Consider the following 24,007-nt stretch of genomic DNA (forward strand, 5'->3'; position numbering starts at 1 on the left):
GTTATAGCACCACTATGAGGCCGATTTGAAAAAAATTGGGGCAGAGGTTCTTCCTTGGCCTTCAGGGAGTGTGCGTGCAAAGTTTAAAGCTGATCTGTCCAATCGTGCTGGAGATTAGCTGTTCACAGTCATACACTCACACATGGTCAGACACACAGACACACGGATGGACACATGGATGGACAGGTGCGAAAACCTTGTGTCTGGCCTTCGGCCATCCAGCCTGGCCTGAGACAACCAGGCATTGTTCTATAAACACTGGTGATGCAGCCACGCTGTTTTCCTTTCAATCCTGCTCCTCCCGCTACAGGCTTTCATTCATTTATCACCTGTCGAAGACCACTGAGGCCAGCATGCCCTCATCCTAGTTCGGAGCTACAGTAACAACGGGTTGTTCCCGGAGGCCCTGGAACCTCAGACGGTGACTTCGGTCTTACTGTGGGTGGAGTAGCTCTTGTGCCTGTTGTGGTGGTAGTAGGAGGAAGGGTGGGGTAGGTGGTGACCGTAGCCCTGGAAGTGACCCATCCCTACTCCTCCCTCCCCGCCGTCGTAGGCCCTTGTGTACTGCTGTCCGAACAGGTCGGGCATGTTCTCTATACTCTGCTGCCGCCGGGTGGAGTAGGCGTGCCTTCGGGCCGAGTGGTGGTGGTACCCGCCGGCCGCCGAGGAGGTGCGTCCAGGCGCGGACGTCTGCCTCTGCACGTGGCGTCCACTTGACTCCCAGGCCTTGAAGGCTGAGCCGGAGATGACTGGGAGCGTGATGGTCTTGGGTAGGCGCTGGTGCTCCAGGTGGTTGGGGGGTATGGAGATGGAGAGCGGAGCGTGGAGGTCGGCCAGGTGGTGGGGCCCCAGCGGGGACTGGTGGAGGTAGGACTTGTCCTTGAGGTAGTGGTGTTGATGGAGGGACGAGGAGTGATGGAAGGCTGGAATAGGGGGAGGAGCGGCCTGGTAGTGAGAGAAGTCCATCAGAGGGAAACTCTTGTAGTAGCTACGAGACGCAGTGTCAGCTGGGGTTGGTCGGGTTTGTGTGAAGTAGAAGGAAGAATTTGTGAGAGAGTGAGGGTAAGAAAGAGAGAGAGAGAGAGAGAGAGAGAGAGAGAGAGAGAGAGAGAGAGAATGACATAATACGAGAGAGACAAACACATGGGAGTGATATAGGATGATGAGTGAGAGAGAATTTGAAAACAATAATGTAGAGTTGATAGAATTGAGAGAGAGAGGTAAAAGGAAGGGATAGAGAGAAAGTGTGTTGAGGTGAAAGAAAGTTGGAAAAAGATAAAGAAAATAATTATTAATGCATGATTTAGTGCATGAACATTGTCAAAAACAAAAACAAACTAGAAGCAGTGCTCTTCCGAGCACAGGTCTCCACCAGGCCACACAAATCGGCCTGTTATAGCGCCACCATGAGGCTGATTTAAAAAATGTGGGGCAGAGGTTCTGAATTAGCATCCAGGGAGTGTGTGTGCTCAGTTTGGCAGCGATCGGGCCAACGGCGCCGGAGATTAGCTGGTAACAACCAGGCCACACAAATCGGCCTGTTATAGCGCCACCATGAGGCTGATTTGAAAAATGTGGGGCAGAGGTTCTAGATTGGCATCCAGGGAGTGTGTGTGCTCAGTTTGGCAGCGATCGGGCCAACGGTGACTGAGATTAGCTGTTCACAAACTGCGAGGACGCACGGACGCACGGACGGACGCACGGACGGACGCACGGACGGACGGACGGACGGACGGAGGGGAAAACATACTCTCCCTCAGCCTTCGGCTGGTGGAGACAATTAGGCTTACATGGTACATATAATTTGAGTCATATCCTATTTATTTACACAGAGACCGGCGGGCAGACAACTGGCCTGAAATGAACTGTCACTGAGCATACATTGTGCCTGTCATCATAGAATAGACTTTTCAAACCATGTTCTTGGTTCCTGCGTTGTTTTATACATTTTACATTGTCTATTTGACATATCTTGTGTGCTTGTTTAATGTGTCATTTATGTTTCGTATATGTGTTTTATGCCTCGCTGTCGCTGCAACCAACTTTCCCATGGGGGACAACAAACATCTTGAACTGGGATGATCTAATATAACCGGCTTGTTTGACAGACTGTCAGTCCAGAGTGTCATTGGGCCCTGCAAGGCTGTCAGACTCAATCTCATTGTGGGCCTCGTTAAGAATTTACAGTCAAGCCTGGGGTGGACATTTATCTTTTCATAGAACAATCATCCTATTTATAACATAGGATGATTGTATTTATAACACATGACAAAATGTGATTTGTGTTTAGATATTTAATTGTTTTATTGTATTTACTTTGTCAGTTCATGATGTAAAACACTGTTGTGTGTGTGTGTGTGTGTGTGCGTGCGTGCGTGCGTGCGTGCGTGCGTGCGTGCGTGCGTGCGTGCGTGCGTGCGTATATATGTGTGTGTGATTTAAGTGTCAAATCACAAGTTGTCTCAATGCACCTTACATGTAGAGCAGAGACCCAACATTGTCCCACCATGAGCAAACAATCTTTGTGACCGTGCAACAAAAGACTCTCCCTTAACTGGAAGAAACGTCAGATCCAGTATTTCAGAAGAAATTATCCTGTCCAGGGACGTGCTGGCCATTGGGAAAAGCGGGACAATTCCTGAACGGCCGGTCCAGGCCGGCCATTAGAAAAAAAGAAAAGATTTCGTCCTTCGTTCCATTCTGGGGGCTGGGCGGCCAACAAAGTAAATCGTCACTGTCGGGCAGAAACCTCGTATGTCCAAGTTTCAAATTTGTAAATTTTTTCGCAAAGCAAAGCCCTGCTTCATCATACAAGGCCGTTGCACAAAAGTAGTGAAAACAGCAGATCTACAAGCGCACAACGCCTCGCACCGCGAGGCGTTGTGTGCTTGTAGATCGTCTGTTTTCACTAGTTTAAATCATTTTTAAAATGATAAATACAAAACAAACGGTTTTGGACATACTGTACAAGGTTTCCACCCGACAACAACAAAATACAACTCATGTAATTGGCCCACTGGCTTGTCACTTGTCATGATCTGAAATGGCAAATCTTTGAGTAGCAGCAGCGCTATAGAGAGAGATCTCTCTCTATAGCGCGCAATGAAGGCCTCTCCAACTCTTTTTCCCGGGCTGAATCAGTGGCCCAGCATGTCCCAGATCCTGTCTGTAGGCTGTTGTTTTTCTCTGAGTACAAAATCATAGTAGGGTATAGATCAGAGGCTCCCAGAGCACTCGAACGACATGTTTTCAAAACCTGTTTTTTTAGGACCCTTATGGTGTCTAGTTATGATTTCATCTTGTTGCCGTGGTCAACTAATGTCCCATGGGGTTTATTTTTAACAATTTCTTGCACCTACCCGTTCACTTACTAATAGGCCTACAGGAAGAAAAAAAAAACAAGATCTTCTTTAACTCATACCTCGCGATCCCCGTAGAGACCGTAGATTTCCCGCTGTACCGCGCTGCCATGCCCGTAGAGCCCGCAAAGTTTAATTAGCTTTAATCATTATGAAAGGATTAAAAGTATTAGCGCAGATTTTCGCTGATTCTGGCTCTTTAGGCCCGCCCCCCTAACTGTATCCGGTCATTTCCGGTCTGGACCGGATCCAGCTTTCCGTATCCAGTCTGAGCCTGGGCCATAGTCCCGCCTCCATTGGTTTACTGTGTAACAGAAGTGGAAGCTACTGGGCGATGGAACGCTCGTTTTTCAATCCGATTTTTGCGTTTGGAAACTTTGATCCAGTCTCTACACGCCTGGATTATGATCCCCGCACATATCGTGCGTTTTGTGCGCGAACGTGTCCACGTGTTACCATAGCGCACAGTTGGCTTTTTTCAATGCTTTTTCATGTAAACACTGGCTGATAAGCAGAGATACAGCGTGGCAACGGATATGTCTTTTTCAATGGGGTTTTTTGTATTCGAAAGCTTGTCACCGAGTCTACACGTCTACTAGATGAGTCGCGCACAGATTGTGCACGATGCGTGCGCGTGCCCACGTTAAAAGGTAAGGACAATTTGGCAGCTGCTTACTACAGCTATGTTTAAAATGGCAGAGAAAAAGTTAAGTAGCATGTGAGGGGTCTTTTCATGATTCTGAATCCATTGCAAGCATTTGTTTTGTACGAAAAACATTCCTTGGGCTAAAAATGGACCCCACAAAACAGTGAAAAGTGATGACTCATCACTAAACCACAGTTTTGTCATTTTTATTGGGTAAATTGTTAGTCCTAAATATGAAGACTTTCTCAGATTTATGGTAATTTGGAAATCAATATACCTACCAGTCAAAAGTTTGGACACAGGGTCTGTCTTAAAGGAGTTCCTGAGGAGCACTATAGCAATCACGTGATAAATTATTCTGTGTTTTCATTGCTCCATATTCTAAGTTAACACAGAAATCAATGCTTAAAATGCAAATAAACATCATGGAAGATCATAGGATGCTAAGCATAATGAACGCTGTCAGGCATCAGAGCCTATGTGGTATGCACCTGGACCGTTAGGCCAGTGGGCACCGCCGCATAAATTGAAGTTTTTCTGGAGATTTCTGTCAAGGGCCGTAAATGTGGGTTTTTATTCATACATACACATATCAGTGTAAGATGTGTACTGTAGTTAATGTCATTTGTTTTCCTGCATCATTACCATCTCTTACCTCATTTGTTTGTTACAATTTCAGCATTCCTTCTGACTGAGGTACTTGATGAATACAAGCCCAGGTGATTAGATATAGTTTACCCTAGGATTTATAGATTTCATTGAAGTAATGATTTCCTGGAGTGAGATGAGTTGGTAGATTCGCCCCAAAACATTATCATTATTATTTATTTTTTTAGATTTTGTTTTTGGGCTTTTTTTTTTTTAACCCTTTATTGATAGGACAGTAGACTGGCAGGAAATCATCTGAGAGAGATGGGGAATGACATGTGGCAAAGGTCGTCCAGATTGGGAATCGAACCGGCGATGCCAGCAGGCATCATAGCCTAGTATGTGGTATGCGCCTTGACCACCAGGCCAGCGGGCGCCCCAAGTTATTTATTTATGATATTTTTTGCTTTACTTGATAGCACATTCGAGAGAGTACAGGAGTGACATGCAGTCAGTGGTCAGCTAATGAAGAGCAGAAGCAGCATGTTAGACCTATTTTCATATCAAGTTTCAGGGAGCTGCAGGGGAGCATCATTACATGACAGCTCCGCAGCCTCGAGACTTTGCTAAAGGTTACCGTGTCTATGGGAGTTATTATCACTGTGTGTGCACCCACATACACATCTGTGGTGTGCATGCGTGGGGGTGGTGGCCATGTTGAGTCCCATGGAGATGTGTGTGCAAAACTGTGCATCAATATGTGCATGTGTGTGTGTTGTGGATGTGTGCATGTGGCTTACCAACAGCTTTTAGAGAGGTGTACTTGTTGAGACCCAGGGAGCTGTGGTTGCTGTGTGGGTGAGGAAGACCTTGTCCAAATGGACCATACCCTGCATTGTTGAGGTGGTATTGTTCTGAAGAGAAGGATGGATAGATGAAGAGAGATTGGAAAAAGAGACAACATTTGAATTACTGCATGCAATGAACTGTGTTAAACATCTCACAACATTCTCACTACTCACTACTATTCATCATTATTATTTTTAAATTCATTTATAAATTTAGAGTTGCTGATCATTTCTTTCTCCCATTTAAACCTCCAATTTAGTTCAACTTATTTCATATCATACCTGTACTAGAACTAGTCTGCGATCAGATGGTGCCATGATGTTTCATATGACACTGCACACAAAAGTGGTGATTAGCAAACTGCAGAATAAGTATTAGTTGGAAAAAGTCAGCAAAATGTAATTGAACAGATTAGTTAACCCTTAGCTACTCTGTTGGAGCTGGCAGCAAGTAAAAGTATAAAACAAAATCGTACTGGTCACCTCAACAGTCTTTTAACTGTGCTGAGCACTGAAAACGATATTGCTGAAATGATCATTTGTGAGTTTCCCTGGATTAATATTGGTAAAAGAAAAGTGTCCCTGCCTGTACTGTTTTTGAATTATACAGATGAAGGGTGAAAGAGTGGTCCAATTCTGACAGCCAGCCAGTCTCGCATGTGAAATGAACTGAGGCTAATGAACAAAAGGAAGTCTTCTGATGCGACCTGGCCAGCGGATAGCCACAGTAGTTAACTACACCTCAGAATAAGTTAGAAAATTAAACTGGAAGAAGAGAGGTGGAGAGCTAGTCATTAAAGTTTACTGTGCGTGCGTGCATGCCTGCGAGAGAGAGAGTGATTAAGGTAGGGGGCGCACACGTGCACGCATACATTACACACACAAACGCACGGCACACACACACACACACACACACACACACACACACACACACACACACACACACACACACACACACACACACACACACACACACACACACACACACACACACACAGAGCTTCGTGGTGTGGTTTAAGCTGATTAGTCAGCGAGATGTTCACATGTAATATGGTATAGAAGTGTAGATTAAGACGTGTGTGTGTGTGTGTGTGTGTGTGTGTGTGTGTGTGTGTGTGTGTGTGTGTGTGTGTGTGTGTGTGTGTGTGTGTGTGTGTGTGTGTGTGTGTGTGTGTGTGTGTGTGTGTGTGTGTGTGTGTGAGAGAGATTTTACACATGTTAAAACCAGTTTGTCAAATCCAGTGAGGCTGACCCCTCAACATGAGGCAGATTACAGGATTAGTCGAAAATCTCCTTTTTTTCCCTCTTTCGTAACGTAATGTCATCATTGTCATCATCATCATCATCATCATCATCTTCATCCTCCCCTTGTTGTACCCCCTCCTCATTTCCATAACTATCCTCATCATGGCCTGTTGTTGTTCCTTGGAGCATTGTTTGACTGATAGAAAGTGACACAGGGAGTTAGACACACTTATGCTCTTTTGGGAGCTTCTTCAAGAGCTAGTTAACACACTGGGCCTCATTCACCAACCGCAGGTACGCACAGATTATATACTATACCAGAATCTTTGCGTCAGGTACACTGAATCTCACGTATGCTCTGAGGCACTTGTGGTGATGCGTAGCTCTTATTGGGATTCTTCATGCAAAATCAATTACAATAGTGCCAAACCTCCTACAAAATGTTGATGAGCCCAACATTTGTCACAAAATATAAAAACTAGAACAGTCTCCGCCAAGTCGAGTTGCTCGCTGCAAACTTTGGAACGCAAAATTACTTAAATGTCATTACCTGGTAAAGTGATCAGCATGTCTGAGATGTAGCTGGGGGCCTGTCCTTTAGATGGCTTTAAAAGTCATCAATATAATCTTCAAATCAATTCTAAAATGAACAAGTAACTACTGTAGTGAAGTGCAGCTAAGATCGGTGTAATGCATTTCTTCTTAGAATTAGTCATGAATTCTGTACCAGCTAGAGACTGCTTTTCTGCAAAGGCCACAATATTTGTAATCACTCTCATATACGAAATTACTAAAGTCTAAACATGATGATATTAAAGTGTGAATTACCTTTCCAAGGTCTGCTGGCGATAAAAGGCTTTATTTCTGACTATATTCCTTATTATTAATGACATGTCTGAAGCACTGGTGTGACTTGACGAATGAATGACGGGTTTGAATCAAAAATCACACACAGGTTGCAGGCTGCACGTGTGACATTGGAACATAAGCTTCTAAGCTCTGACCGGAAGGAAAGTGTGGAATTAGAAGGGGCAAAAATAATTTCAGATTTAGCCTCCTTAAGCTGGAGGAAATTCAGAGATATTTAATGGTATGTAAAGCTGCGTTCCATCTGTGATCTGAGAGTCTGAGAGTTAATTTTGTGATTGGGAATAATATTACCAACGGGTAGCATGTAAATAGAGAACAGGAGGGGACCCAGAATTGATCTGTGGAACACTTGTCTGTCAGGTAGGAGCAGAACCAGTCTGAAGCTATTCCTTCAATGCCAAACCATTTTTCTAAGTGGTCTATTATATAATCGAATGGTCATCAGTATCAAAGATGGATCTAAGATAAAGGAGCATTAAAATAGAACAGTCACCGGAATCCCTGGCAAGTAACAAGTCAAAGAGCTGCCTCTGTGCTGCAGAATGCCTGGAAGCCTGACTGGAACTCTTTCAAAAACACATAAAATGTTGAACAGATATAATTTGAACACAATGTATGTCTATGGTCAAAAGTATGTATTTGTATGCTTGTGTGTCTGCATTGTATGCTGATCGTGCTGTTGATTTTGTGTGATTTTTTTGTGTGTGTGTGTGTGTGCGCGCGCGTGCGAGTGATTCCAGTATGTACATGTAAAATATATCTGATATTAGTGGTGCCCTCGCTAAGGGCGTGGCCATGGACTCAAATAAAATAGAAGTGTATTTCTCTGTACCTTCTGACAAGGTGATCACTGGGGGAAAGACTGCATCTCATATCTTGTCTCTTCCCGCTTATCCTCAACTCTACTGTTCTCATCTCTCTTGCATACAGAGCACACACACGCACTTGCGTGCGTGCGTGCGTGCGTGCGTGTGTGTGGTATGTTTCTGTAAATGCATGCACTTGCTTGTTGTACAGTATGTATACATGTATGCCCCAGTGTGTTGTGTATACTGACTGTACATAAAAGCCTTGTCATATGTGGCACATATACATTTCTCGAATAATTGTCTCTCATTAAGTGCACCTTGTTGGGTTGAGACCCTCTTGAAGCAAAGAATAAGAGAGTTATAACAATGCTTAATGAGTTGCATAACTCCTCTCCTCTGTCTCTCTCGCTCGCTGGGCATGGTGTGCACTGTGATTAAAGCAGTTGCGAAGGACGACCAGTGTATTCCCTTTTCTGCTTGGCTGTCTGTCACTGTAAGGGCCTAGGGGGCCTGGCCCTTCTGTCTTAACATGTCTGAATATAGCAGGGCTGTGGCGATGACATGTCACCTGAGATGGACAGTGGAGCCAGCTCTTTCTGTGTGAGAGATGGAAAGGATGGATATATTAATCTAGAGCAGTGGTTCCCAAATGGCGTGCCATTGGTGTGCACGCCAGGTGTGCCTTTGGTAGAAACCAAAAATTGGAAGAGCCAATCAGCTTTAGGACCCCCATACAGGACTGTTGTTATAATGTCTGGAATATCCTCAAGGACGCGACTTTGAGAACATAAAACACTGCTAGAGAGTGATGGCTTCTGGAGCAATATTCATTTCAGGTCAGTAGTCTACAACAGCGGTTCAATTTTAGTGGGACACACTTTAGTGGGACACACCATTAGTGCACGCATGCACTAATGGCGTGTAGCCTACATGGACACACATTGTACCCGCTGTTATCCTGCTCCTTCTGCCAAGCACTAAGACAACACATGTTTGGGTTTGTGTGTGTAAGATCACTGCAGGAGGAAAGCATTAAAGCAGAGCGTGCATACTAGCACCTGTCATTGTCAAATAACTTGAATGTCTGTGTGTGCGTCTCTCTGAGCATGTAAGCATGTTATATGCATGTACCGTAGATGCTCCTATGCATGCGTGTCACTGTGCGTATAGTTGCACACACCTGTGAGTTAGTGATAGCTATAGGGTACATGTCACCGCTAATAAGCCCATTGTCATTGTCATTTATGAGAAGAGGATCAAACTGATTGGTTTGATCCATATGCCACGCCACCGCTCCCATGGACTCACTAATCCTCCCTTTATATGAGCCGGTGACTCAGTCTTACACATGCTATTTGACAGACTAATCCACACGGTAGCAGAGGCATCAAAAATAACAAGTTGGTTTTGGAACTGGCTTTGCCTCCGAGACAGGGAGAGTGAGAGGGAGTGGGCAAAGTATGATGGTCATAAAATGGAGTGATGGTGGTAAATACACACATTTGAAGATGTAGAATAGAATATAGTGTGTTACTTTCTATTTTCTGTACATATTTGTCTACTACTTGTGTAAGTGTAAAATCATTATTTGTAAATGATGTCTTATACCTATGCTAAATAGTTTTAAATCTTTACATTGATGCCTTAATAAGGGCAATGTAAGCTAAAGTATCCTGCTATGAATATTTGTCTCTGGCTTTCTTTTTTTCTTTTTCTTTTTTAGCTTCAAGCATTTTTTCCCTCAGTGCTTAGACTGATGTTTGTGATAGAATTCCAGACCAAAATACTTTCTCCTGTCCTTGGCTGACATCAACAGCCAAGCGTAAACTGTTATATAAATCATACAATTTACCTTTTGACTCTAATGTCTGCTGACTTCCTCGAAATACCCAAGACTGTGATGCTAATGTCAGCCAAAGAGAGTGAGAAACTGCTACTCAGGTCAGCCTTGTCAAATGTTCCTTAGGGGAATACCAACCCTTTTCATTTTCTTTCTCCCCAATTTAGTCGTTATGCCAATTGCTCCCTCCTCACACACATTTCTGTTTGTTGTCACTGCAGTTGTATCCTATTGACCGGGGTCTTCAACGTTTTCAGGCCAAGGACCCCTTAGTTGGGCCAAGGACCCCTTAGTTGAGAAAGAGATGAAGCAGGTACCCCCCACAACCTTTTCATAGATTCCATATAGTTTGATCATTTGACAGCACAATCATCAGCGTATTTTGGATTCATGTCAATTTGTGTTTTCAGACATTTAACCACTTGAACCGTTATTACCTAATAAACCTGACCTTTTTTTTTTAAAGATTTGTTTTTGGGCTTTTTGCTTTTATTGGATAGGACAGTAGACTGACAGGAAATGGGGGGAGACAGGAAGTGACATGCGGCAAAGGTCGCCCGGATCGGGAATCGAACCGGCGACGCCGACAGGCATTGATGCCGAAATGGCAAATGCCTACATGTATATGGTATGCGCCTGGTCCACTAGGCCACCAGGCGCCCCTAAACCTGACCTTTTACTCTGTACTTAGTCTGCTCTTTTCCCCCTCTACACCAAACCTCTTTGCCGACAATAGCCGATAGCTCACAATGCCTCGCAGCACGAGGCGTTGTGAGCTTGTAGATCTGCTATTTTTGGCTACAGTTCTCAGAATATGGACACTAGGGTTCAAGTTGTAAATAAAATATAAAAATAATTGGAAGATTTGGAGGACCTCCTGTAGTAAGAAGCCATGACCGTCATGTTCCAGGGTTTACATGGGATCGGGCAGAGCAACTTATTTAGCCCCCTGCAACTATACCAACATTCAGATTTCACAAACAAAGTCCTTAAAAAAGTCTCACACCTGTCTAAATATTTTATCCGATCGTCTTCTGTGTTCCGGTTCCTCGTATTTCCTGGTTTTCCCCATGTGCAGCGCACCAACCCCGATCTATGGACACTGAGATGTGAACGATCGGATAAAAAGGCTTCTTATTAAAGAACACGGAGGATACAGGTAATAGAATGCTGTACCGTATTTAGACAGGTGTGAAACTTTATTAAGCACTTTGTTTGTGAAAATGTTGGTGTAGTTGTAGGGGGCTAAATAAGTCGCTCTGCTCAAACCCATGTAAACCCGGGAACGTGATGGTCAGGGCTTCGTCTCTACGACCATGCGTGAGCTATGATGAAGGGCTAAAATCGCTTGGGGAAATCCGGCCAATGACATATGATTATATGTTTGGTTTCACAAGACATAGTACTTGTAGATATAACTCAGCTCGCTGAAAAGGCTGTATTATGTAGGAATGTTTTAATTCTTGCTGCCTCGTATGATTTTTCAGTAGTGAACATTTGAACTTGAACTTTTAAACAGAGCAGCACTAGCACCTGGCATTATCTTTTTATACTGTATGCTGTTACGTATCCCAGTAGGCTGGGAAAACGCCACCGTAAAGTTAAATTATTTGTTCCTAGAGCCACTCTGCCATTTTGTTCACTATGGAAAAACCGATACAGCTCAATAATACCTACATAGGCTATCTGTTAACTGTCCAGCATGGTCTATCCAGAGTTCTGCTCTGCTAAGTGCTACATTTAGGGATGTCAGAGTTAAGTGACCTTCTAGCATTGACCTACACACACAAACATACACACGCACGCACGCACGCACGCACGCACGCACGCACGCACGCACGCACGCACGCACGCACGCACGCACGCACACACACACACACACACACACACACACACACACACACACAACTTCATCCTACAAATGCACAACCGGCGCACAAACCCATGTTGGCTGCACGTTGTTAATGTATGTAGATGTGTAGAATTGGCACGTGCCCCCAGTGGTTAAATTGCCTGCCTACATTAACATAGTAATTACTGTATATGGCTTGTGTGTGTGTCATGTGTTCTAACTACTGATGTTGAGCCAATCCAATCCACTCGTTCTCTCCTCCCTCTCTCTCTCTCTCTCTCCCTCCCTCCATCTCTCTCTCTCTTTCTCTCTCTCTCTCTCTCTCTCTCTCTCTCTCTTTTCCATCCCCTCTTTTCACAACCGCTCTTTTCTCAAGCTTTCCCCCCTGTTGAGCAATAATGCACATTTGAGTGCCAGGTTCACAGAGATGGAGTGTCCCCGCTGCCAGCCAACTTCCTCTTGATCTTGTACAAAACAATATTCTCCCCCCATGTGGTGGCTATCTTTTTACAAACAATATAAAAAGCATAACATTGAGCTCATACACAATTGGTATGGTAATTGGTATGGTAGTAGTACATCAATTTAAGGGAAGAAATGTCCACATATACCTGTACGGTAATCGGCATCACGCAACTTTGTGTCAGTGTGTGTGTATGTATTCTGTACGTATACCTGTTCTGTTTTGTATACATGCTACCTCCCCAGTGTACAAATCGCCACTGCTGGGCAGAAACCTTGTATCTCCAAGTTTCACATTTGCATGTTTCTTCGTAAAGTAAAGCCCTGCTTCATCATACAAGACTGTCGCACAAAACTAGTGAAAATAGCAGATCTACAAGCACACAACGCCTCGCGATACGAGGCGCTGTGTGCTTGTAGATCGGCTGTTTTCACTATTTTAAATCGTTTTTAAAATAACAAAAAAAGGAAGGTTTTGGACATACAAGGTTTCCACCCGAACAACGACGAAATGCAACCAAATTCACAGTTACGGGTCCATTTGGTTACGTTTGTATACTCTCAGAGTCCAATGAACACAGAAGAGTTAACTGAGTGTTTATGTATTGTGAACTCACCGCTTCGGCTGCGGAGCATCCGCGCTGAGATGCCATTGGCTCTCCCTCCTGTAGGGGAGTTGGCCAACATGATGTCCACTGAGCTCATGTCCCCTCCAGGCTGCTTCAGCAGGTCAGTCAGGGTCCTGGTGCAGCAACACACAAAACACCTTTTACATCATGTCCTCAAACATTTTCTCTGCAATTTGTGTAGTCGTTAATAGGCCAATTCACCTTGAATAATAAACACAGTGGTGTTGTACAGTAACTAAGCACTGTACATTTACTCAAGTACTACTGTAACTATTAGTTAGTTTACTGAAATGGGACATTCTGCATTTTGATACATGGTACATTTTGCCGGGAAACCCAGCAACATACGTTTTTTGTAATTTTTGTAATTTTTGAATAAGTATTTGACGTTTTTCATAAAACATCCTTTAGAAGGCATTTTTTGAATCGGCCTCAGTCCTAAATGGGTACTTTAGAGAGAAATGGAACATTGATGTCACTGAATTGATTTTTTCTATATGGATTGTCTAAAGTTCCTATATATTTTCACATTTGAAATGTGCTGGATGTTGTAGGCATTTAGTTGGCATGTTTCTCCAGAGCAACATGCAGTAGGCTACTGTGAGCCGGTGTATCTTGCTCAATGACTGTCAGCACAGGGTGTATAGCTGTAGCAGAGTTATTGATGATTACCTGAGCCACTAGGCCCCCCTTGTTCCCTATACTATGAGGTATGATGCAGGACGGGTGCATAAAGAGGACCTTCTACAGCAGGGGTCTTCAACGTTTTCAGGCCAAGGACCCCTTAGTTGAGAGAGAGAGATGAAGCAGGGACCCACACAACCTGTTCATAGATTCCATATAGTTTCGTCGTTTGACAGCACAATCATCAGTGTATTTTGGATTCATGTCACTTTGTGTTTTCAGATATTTAGGCACTTGAATCGATAAACTTGACCTTTCACTCTGTATTTAGTGTGCTCTTTTTCCCCTTTACAACAAAGCTCTTAGCCAAAAATAGACGTTCTACCGCTCACAACACTTGGGTCCCGGACCCCCTGTTGAAGACCCATGTTCTACAGTAGTTAGCAGCACCAATGACATGTGATACACTGTTTCCCAAACAGTGGGTTGGGACCCATTCGTGGGTCACAGACTGATTTGTATGGGTCACGACTCGAGAAAAAAAATCCCCTTTTGTTCCTAGATTTAAAAAAAGATCTGCTGTTTTCACTAGTTTGGGTACCGGGCAAACGTCTTCTCTCTTTTGGGTCTCAACCTGCAAAATTGGTGTAGTAGACATCTATGTAATAATGTAATAATATCATTCAACACAATATCATAAAACTAAGTCCTCTACCTAGATTCTCAAACACAGCAACCCTTGTGCAGAAGGGGTGTGTGTGTGTGTGAGGGGGGATGATATTCCTGTGCTGCGAGCTGGAGTGCCACATCTGCAGATGCAAAACACTGCTGAAATAATTCCCACGAGCAAGTACCCAAAAAAACTGCTCCCTGGATGCATGCTCGGCTGCAGACCATCATTGGCTTTGGCCCCTCGTGAAAAGACGTGTTTAACTGTGCCTGTGTGAACTAAAGGGATAATGCACTACGGTAACAACAGCATCTGCTATCCTCATCACCTGAGAATACCTGTCTCAAGGGAGGGAAGGCTTCTTGACAGCTGGAGCCCCTATATGCTGAAATGCTGAGTGTTGATTTAACTCTGATTTCACACAGAGGATTTTACTGCACACACACGTGCATGCACTCGCGCACGCACACACGCACACTCATCTATAGCACATATAAAAACTCATACTGTACACACACATAGGCATGGGCACCGGGCACGCACACAGCTATGCCCACTTTACACATATTACAAACATTACACAGATATATATACCGGTACAGTACAAAACTGCACATTAGACATTACACACTCTTGCATTCCCGGTACATCCTGTATTTAATGCCATCTCAGGGAACTGTGTGTGTGTGTGTGTGCGTGTGCGTGTGCGTGTGCGTGTGCGCGTGCGTGTGCGCGTGCATGTGCGCGTGCATGTGTGAAAGAAAGAGACCCTTTTGTCTTCCTGGGCACTTTTGTAGGCATTTGGGTGTACATGTGTGTGGCTGTTTGTATGCGGGATCAGGGCAAAAAAATCATTGACTGTTTGTGTGTGAATGTATGTGGTCAAATACTGTACTGTATTTTTCAGTGCCACTGCATGGGGAGGTGGGGAGGGGACATCACACATGTGTATCGACAGTACCAGAAAACTACTTTAACAGCACATCCATTTGATAATAAACAATCATACTGTAAGTCATATAGCACTTACTGTATATACTGTTTGGGGCTTAACAAAAATGGCGCATTGCACACATGCACATACCGTACATGTACATGCACCTTCATTTGAGTCAATGTGACATAGAGCTTGAAATTCAAAACACTTTAAGCGAAGAGTCACAGAAAATCACATTTTGGAAAAGGGATTTTTGATTAGTTGCACTCACAAAGGACAAACACTTTGGGATGTATTACAGCTATTATTATTTTATATTTATTCATGCACACAATTCACACATGAAGTCCCCGGGCCCCTTCCTCACTCTAATCTCCACCCTCCCTCCGCGTGGATCACAGCCCGCATGTTCATCACTTTATATAGACGCGCTGGGGCTGTCGTTGCCTTTACTGAATTCAGTGTTGATGGTATTCATTCCCTTGATCAATAATTCAAACGCTTCCTCTGTTCAGCCATCGAAACTCATGTGCATGTACATTACAGCAGCTCCAACCGCCGTTGATGGTCATGCACAATGTGCACGTGCTTTTTCTATGGCATACGCACACACAACTCGTTCATAGAAAGAAACAGATGCAATACAAAAAAGAAACAGAAACAGTACATACAACCTGTATGAATGCGTGAACATGCACAATTGTATACGCATACACAGACAGAAATGCACGTGCTCACACGCAGGCACGCAGGGAGCGTGTCGCTGTTACTACATCTCATCTTTTCGACACCCGACTCTAACCCTCACCCTAACCCTAACCTCCGTGGAGTGAGTCGCTAACCCTCCGGTCAAAATGATGGGCGTTCGCAAAAGCGAGATTTCCCCGGCACGCAGGCATACACACGCACACACACACAACCTGAAGGAGTTGGACCAGACAGTGAAAGTGTCCCTCCATACAGATACTGTATCTTGCCAAGTAGCGGGACCCTTCGGCCAATGTTGTGTTGCAGCTCTATAAACTGTGTGTAATGTATGTGTGATGTGTGCGAGACTAATAATGTCATGGATGCCAAAAAGTGCTCCCTATGAGTAGTGTCATACATACAGTAAGAAGCCTGTTTGTCTATTATTACTAGTAAGACGCCTCAGGGCGACATGCGACCTCGAGGTCCTGCCAATTCTTGGCCATCTGGCCAGTGATGTATATCGGACCAGTTACCCATATATGGAGACCCCTGGTAACCATACAGTGTATGGAGAGCCATGTACTGTATACTAGAATATCGCCCGCCTTGTGTTAATAAATCGGCAAGAGTGCCTCTCATTTTCAATACAAAGGCTAAGCTATATAAGCTCTCCATCATCAGCAATAGTAGTCAGTGGTGCGTGTTCCCCACACTCCCAAGCCCCCACCGTTGCGCTTAGGTTCACCGGGAAAAATTCGGTCGCGAGAGGCGACATGGGTTCTGAAGGCAAAGGTGGAGTCAGTGACGTAGCGGTGGCTCCGGCAGAGAAGTATAGGTTCCACTTGCGCAAAGGCACGTCGCATCCGCATCCGCATACGTCAGGGACGTTTACTTGAGAGACACGGAAGAAGGACTAACATAGCTGCAGTGTAGCAGCGGGATACAGTACACGGGGCGTGATTAACTTCTCAGGGAGTGGCTAACTTCTAAATTGTATATAAGGATGGTACATCCCTTTTATGCCCATACATGGAGATCACTGTCTGAACCAGCCACACAGATATGGCATTCCCATATGAAGTAAGATATGGGCTTAATATCAGGGATCTCCATGTATGGGCATAAAAGGGATTCTGTTAGAGTGGTTCCCATGACATCACAACATACAATCCCTTGGCTTTTATGGCCATACAGTACATGGGGATGCCTATCTGAACCAGCCACACAGATATGGGCCATGTCTTGGCCATCTGGCCAGTATAATCTATATCGATGTCATCAGGGATCTTCATACAGTATATGGGCATAAAAGGGATTCTGGGGAATACCCATATATGGGCTTTTACATAGGTGATGTCACCTGTGATATCACCTGTGATGTCACAGTTATGTGTCAAGGGAACCACAGTGTCAGGCGTGACCTTCAGAGATACACGGATACATGGACAAGATGTGCCGGATGTGTCATCACAGTGACATCAGAGCATGATGTCAGAGCAGCAAACCCATAGACCGTAAAAATATGTACACACACACACACACACACACACACACACACACAGACAGACACACACACACACACACACACACACACACACACACACACACACACACACACACACACACACACACACACACACACAAATAATGAATAATAATAATAATGAATTTTATTTATAACGCACTTTATATTTGAAACAAATCTCAAAGTGCTACATTAATGGCAAAACAAAGCAAGCAAAATAATTAAAACAAAGAACTAGCATGGTAAAAACTGTTAAAACCATGAATTAAGAACAGTGCACCTATAAAACACATTTCAAGGAAGACACACACACACACACGGAGACAAGCTGTGACATTTCTCATGGTAAACTGCAACCTTCGGTTGCAACATGTCGATCTTCTCTCCATACATACTGTTTGTACTCTCTCTCTCTCTCTCTTTCTGTCTTTAGTTTATCTCTATATCTCTGACTCTGTGGGTTTTTGGGTGCCTTTGGCCTCTGTTCTCTCTTGGCTCACTGTGCAAACAGTTTTCTGATTGGACTTCTGCAACCAAACTGCTGCTGGTGTTTACAGAGTGTGCTAATTGTTGGAGTGAACTCTGCATTTGTATGTGAGGAAAGGCTACTCTATGTCACTAATAATTCACTATAAGGTCTGCTCTGCAAGAAAGTAGTCCCCAGCTACAAGAAAGTAGTTCCCGGCCAGGCTGCAGAAACAACACACCTGTTACTTGCAATCAAGTTCTCTAGTATAGCTTCACAACACTGTGGAAAGAAATAACGCACATGGGTTTGATATAGGGGCTGTTAAGTATGACATCATTTTGTAGGCAGAGGAGCATTTCTGCCCCCAGTTTCCGTGAATCTTTTTACTATTTTTACTATTTACACGTTTTTCTTCTCTTTGTTGTTGAAAGGAAAGTGTTAGAATTATACTTTAGTCGTTATTTTTGTCTCGGATCTGTTGAAAATAGCGAGGGACAGAAAATGCTCTGGGGGCAGATTCTCCTCTGCCTACAAAATGATGTCACAGCTTAAAAGCCCCTATACCATAATTAAAGGGAAACCAGACAATCAGAATCAAGGAATGGAACTAGCCGTTTTAGAACTATGGTTTAATCACAGGTTAGGCTACAGTATATCTGACCAGCTACAATAAATGTCCTGATCACTTTGTATCCTATTAAAGCTAAGAGTGTGTGTTGATCTGGAATTACATGCCTATTATTGGAAAAATATGTGACACTCAAATTATTGCTAGTTTAAATGATTGATGGCACTTTTTAAACGCAAGGCTACTTAGCAAGTATCTAGTTAATGAAATGACAGCACTTTTACTGACTGAAGGGATCACCATATATTAGAGTATAAAGAAATACTTCTCAACGGTGAAGTCACAACTCATCTTACTGAGTCTGGACAAGATAACACAATGTTCTCCTGTCAGAGTTCTTCTTAAGACTGAACTGATGAGAATGTCTCTCAAATTACTTTTGAGTCCTGACCCACTTGGCAAAATGCACTCCTGTCTCACTCAGTACAGTCACATTTTCTCTAAAGTCTAGAAATATCACTTTATCAGATCAACAATGTATACAGTGTACCTCCATGACACATGTTTGTCACTGAAATTCTGTCATGTCACCACATTTTCCTGCCACACAGCAGAGATGGTTGCTAGAAGTTGCACCAGGGATTATACTGTAGTGATAGCAATTGGGAGACGTACCGCGGAGGAGAGGATTGGTATTATTAAAACCAAGTATACTGATGTTTCGTTATTTGAATTCTTCCTATCGTTCGGTATATCATTTAGCCATCATTTTACAAAACGTAGTATGTTGCCCATCACTAAATCAAGTCAAAACGCTGTCAGCGTGATACAGTACGTATGGTGCTTCAACTCTTGCACATGGATATGACAACAAGACAGGGTTTTAACATGCAATCCTCTACAGTAGAAAACTAGAAAAAATACATTTTTTGGCCATGACTGAAACCTAAAAGTAAATGCTTTCTGCACTGCTAACAATGGCCCTTGGCCTTGACTATGTATTGTCGTCAGTGTTCAAATACAGCCCCTCTTGCAGACTCTCCTCGTGTAGACTCTTATGTAATGACACGAATGTACGAATGTGGGACTTTGTGACATCATGGCCTATAGTCTGTGCTCTCCTATCAGATTAGGGCCATAGTGAGACGGGAGTTTCCTAATGCCCTGTAACTATCAGTTTCCCCCACCCTCAGCGTGCTAATTAATAACACTCACTCAGCACTAGCGCGAAGGTACAGCACAACCTCTCTACCCTCTTTCTCCATGACTCGAATCTATCTATCCATCTATCTATCCATCTATCCATCTATCCATCTATCTATCTATCTATCCATCTATCTGAACGCACTGATTGATGCATAAGCAATGTGTTGTCAGCTTTTGAATGCCGGGGAAAAAGCTAATTTTCTGTTTGTAACGTAGTATTGGTGCATCCCAACATACAGTACCTGTGAATAAATAGATTTAACTTTGTGTTCATACTGTATGTTTTTCTGTTAATATAGCTACAAGTAAGATGCCTCAGGGCGACGCGCCATAGTGATGTGGACATCAGGGATGTGGATATCAGGGATCTCCATATATGGGCATAAAAGGGATTTGTTCCCCTGGCATCACAGGGATCTCCATATCTCCATATATGGGCATAAAAGGGATTGTTCCCCCTGACATCACAGGGATCTTTCTATCTTTCTAATCATTAATATTGATGACATCAGGGAACTCCATATATGGGCATAAAGGGGATTATGTTAGTGTGACATCACAGTGAAGCCAGAGTGTGATGTCAGAGCGGCAAACACATTCTGGTAGAGTGGTTCCCCTGACATCACAGTGACACATTTTTACGGCCCATGGTCTATGGGTTTGTTTGCCCATAGACCGTATACAAGTCTACAGACCGTATACACGTCTACACGGAGACACGGAGACAAGCTGTGACGTTTCTCATGGTAAACTGCGACCTTCGGGCATTGACTGCCTATGACTAGTTTGACTAGTTATATACGTTTGTCTGCTCTGCCTATGTCTAGTTCGACTAGTTTGGGCCAAATATGCATATTTTGCAATTTGCATATATTTTATTTGGACTTCCTTGTATCTGTTAAGCATGATCGCGATCAAGACACATGCCTAAATGCATGACCTTTTATAGCCCTGAAACAAGACAGTCAGACTCATATCTTACAACCGTCATGCATCCACCTCAACCTAGTTTGGAGCAGTTTAACCAATTTGCGACGGAAGTCTACACAAACTGTAGCGGATTGCCCTTTAAGTTTTCAGTTTTTGGGGTGCCAGCCGGCTTCTCATCCGACAATTTTTAAATAGTAGTGTACCCTTAAAGTTTGCAGAAACCCACCACATGGATTACATGAAATTAGTAGCCTACCATGAACCCATAAATCGTATTTCTTACAAAATACCACACACCAAAATGTACCAATGACCTTGTATGCACAACAATAATGACAACATAGACCCAACACAATAATAATAAAGCAGTTCAAAGGACAACACTCAGAGTCTTTGTTTCAACAAGAAAAAACACCTTTCGCAGGATTTATTAAACAAAAAATAGTTCAGTTTAGTTTGCTTTCACGCAGTTCAGTTTTGTTTCATTCAACTCAGTTTGTTTCCAAAATAAAGAATTCCCCAAAGGACCAACAAAGAAATAAAGATGCAAAATAAACTCCCCCCACTCAGATCTCCTGTTTGCGCTCCCGAGTGATAACTAATGACGGCCACAGCCTCTTCAAAAGACCGACGCTCCTCAGCGTTCAGCAGTCTCCACTGTACAGTACAATACCTCGATGCCGTGGCGTTGTTAACTGGCGGATCCACCGGAATGAATGGCCGGGTCCTGTTCCACCGTTTACCGCCGACGTCTGTGTAGTGTAGAGTAGCCTGTAGCGTAGCCTCCAGACGATCCAGATAATGTAGCTCCTCTTTAAAACCCTGCCGACGCGGACTTTAACTCGCGGTCAGCTAAAGGCTCGGACGCTACGAATATATTATCTCCACTGTGTGGAAGGACCGGGGAAGGAACATACAGAACTGACAGACGGACGCCGCCGCTTCTGTCGTTGTTTGCGAGACACAGAGCACCAGAGCGGTGAGTGATTTCCTCATTTCAACATGACGCGCGTTGCAGCGCTGCGGAGATGGTAAGACTGTGATTGGCTGACTGGAGTTGAATGGAATGGGAGTAACGTTTTGTGAATGAAGTGACGGGAGAATTGCGTTGCGTTAGGGGCGGACCGTCACACTCCCCCCCCTTAGAAAAACTGCACGTATGCAGGAAAACATCTTTGTTTTATTTCTTCTTCTTAACCCCACTTTCAGACAAGGGGCTGGAGAATCCCAGGAACTCTTCCTCGTCACTCTCTTCATTGAAGATATCCAACACACGTTGGCGTTCAAGCTTTTCCAACTCCTGTGCTGAGGGGTAACAAGGCTTAAGCCTGGAGACATGGACTACTTTCCGATCCTCACCCGTGTCCTCCAAGACGACGTCAACGTTAACTGGCCCCACCTGGGAGATCACCCTATAAGGTCCAAGCCATTTGGGTGCCAGCTTTGCAGTGAATGACTTCTCTGCCTTAGAGTATGGATGAGATCTTAGCCAAATTCGGTCGTTGTCTTTCACCATCAGATCTCGACGTTTTTTATCGTAGTTCCGCTTTTGGCGAATGCGTCCTTTCTGTACATTTTCCTGTACAAAGACCTGGAGCTCCTTCAGTTCGGTCACATTCTTGTAGGCCGGACACTCTGGAGAAGGACTCCAGGGTTGCAGCATCACATCCAGAGGACTTTTGAGGGTCCTGCCCAGATTCAATTCAGCCGGAGTGACACCGGTGGTTTCGTGAACGGACGAATTCAGGGCAAAACGGAAATTAGGAAGGTGCTTGTCCCACTGTTTATGGTTGTTATCGACATAGGATGCAATCATGGGTTTAAGGTTCCTGTTAACCCTTTCCGTGAGATTGGTTTGGGGATGATATGCTGTCGTCATCTTCTGTCGCAGGTTCCACTTGGCACAGGTTTCCTTGAAGACTGCAGAGACGAACTGCGATCCCTGGTCAGAAATGATATAACGAGGGACTCCCCACCTTGTGAGGATTTCTTCAGTGAGAACTTTAGACACTGTTTCCGCTGTGGCTTTTCTCAGTGGGTATAGCTCCACCCAGCGTGTGAAATAGTCCACGAAGACTACAAGGTACACGTTGCCTTTAGAACTCCGCGGAAACGGGCCCATGAAATCCACTCCAATCATCTCCCATGGACTCTCAACCACAGTCTGCTGTAGCTTCCCTGCTACCTTGCGACTTTCTGGTTTGAACTTTTGACAGGTCTCACAGTTCTGCACATAGGTTTTTACCTCCAAACTCAATCCCGGCCAGTACACCAATGTGTGCATCCTCTTGTAAGTCTTGTACCTTCCCAAATGACCTGAGATGGTATCATCATGGGACATCTGAAGGAGAGGCTTCCGGAGACAGACAGGTATGTAGACCTGATAGAGGGTTTTATGGGGAAGCTGCACAACACGGTAGACTTTATCCTCCAGGATGGTGAACTTGATGGATTCATTCACAGTGAGCTCCCCCTCCCCCATGATTGACTCGTAGATCTTCTGTATCTCCGGGTCCTCTTGTTGAGCTTTCCAAATCTCCTCATCAGATATGGGAAGTTCCTTGATAGGTTCTCCCTTTACAGACATCATGGTGGCAAATGCGGTGGGCTCATCACCAGAGGTGTCACTGGGTGCTCTGGACAGAGCATCGGGAACGGTGTTATACTTTCCCTTACGATACTCAACGTTAAAGGTGAATTCCTGAAGACGAAGGACCCATCGAGTGAGGCGTGTACTGGGCTTCTGTGCTTTAAACATCCAGACCAACGAGGAGTGATCGGTCACTACAGTGAAGGCTCGACATTCCAGATAGTACCGCCATTTCTCCAATGCCCATACAACAGCCAGACACTCTTTTTCGGTGGCAGAGTAGTTCCTTTCGGCCTTATTCAGGCTTCTGCTCCCATAAGCCAATACCTCTTCAGAGCCTAAGCCAGTTTGTTGGACTAGCACGGCCCCGAGACCAACATCACTGGCATCCGTATACACCACAAAGGGCAGGTTGAAGTTAGGATGTCCCAGGATGGGTGGAGAAACCAGGTGTTTCTTCAGGGTTTCAAAGGAACGTTGGCATTCCGGGGTCCACCTGAATTTGACTCCTTTCCGTTTAAGGTTGTTCAATGGGTCTGCAACCTCAGAGAAGTTCGGTACAAAACGGTGGTACCACCCCGACATCCCTAGAAATCGTTGTACGGCTTTCAGGTTTGTCGGCACTGGGAAGTCCTCCACAGCCTTCACCT

The 24,007-nt window shown here is 44.3% G+C and overlaps 1 protein-coding gene across 1 annotated transcript in view; it reads right to left on the reverse strand.

Annotated features, from left to right (window-relative positions):
* Nucleotides 1-414: 414 nt before the first annotated feature.
* The window catches only part of shisa8b (shisa family member 8b), a gene marked incomplete at both ends in the record, with an annotated part of 35,193 nt that continues 11,600 nt past the window's right edge, over nt 415-24,007 (reverse strand). Inside the window, 3 exons of the mRNA XM_080747440.1 lie at nt 415-1,007; nt 5,394-5,507; nt 13,137-13,261. Of these exons, the coding sequence (XP_080603566.1) occupies nt 415-1,007; nt 5,394-5,507; nt 13,137-13,261 (832 nt within the window). The remainder of the gene's footprint in view (nt 1,008-5,393; nt 5,508-13,136; nt 13,262-24,007) is intronic.

Source organism: Nannobrachium achirus, assembly GCF_963921795.1.
Source record: "Nannobrachium achirus genome assembly, chromosome: 18".
Taxonomy (NCBI): Eukaryota; Metazoa; Chordata; class Actinopteri; order Myctophiformes; family Myctophidae; genus Nannobrachium; species Nannobrachium achirus.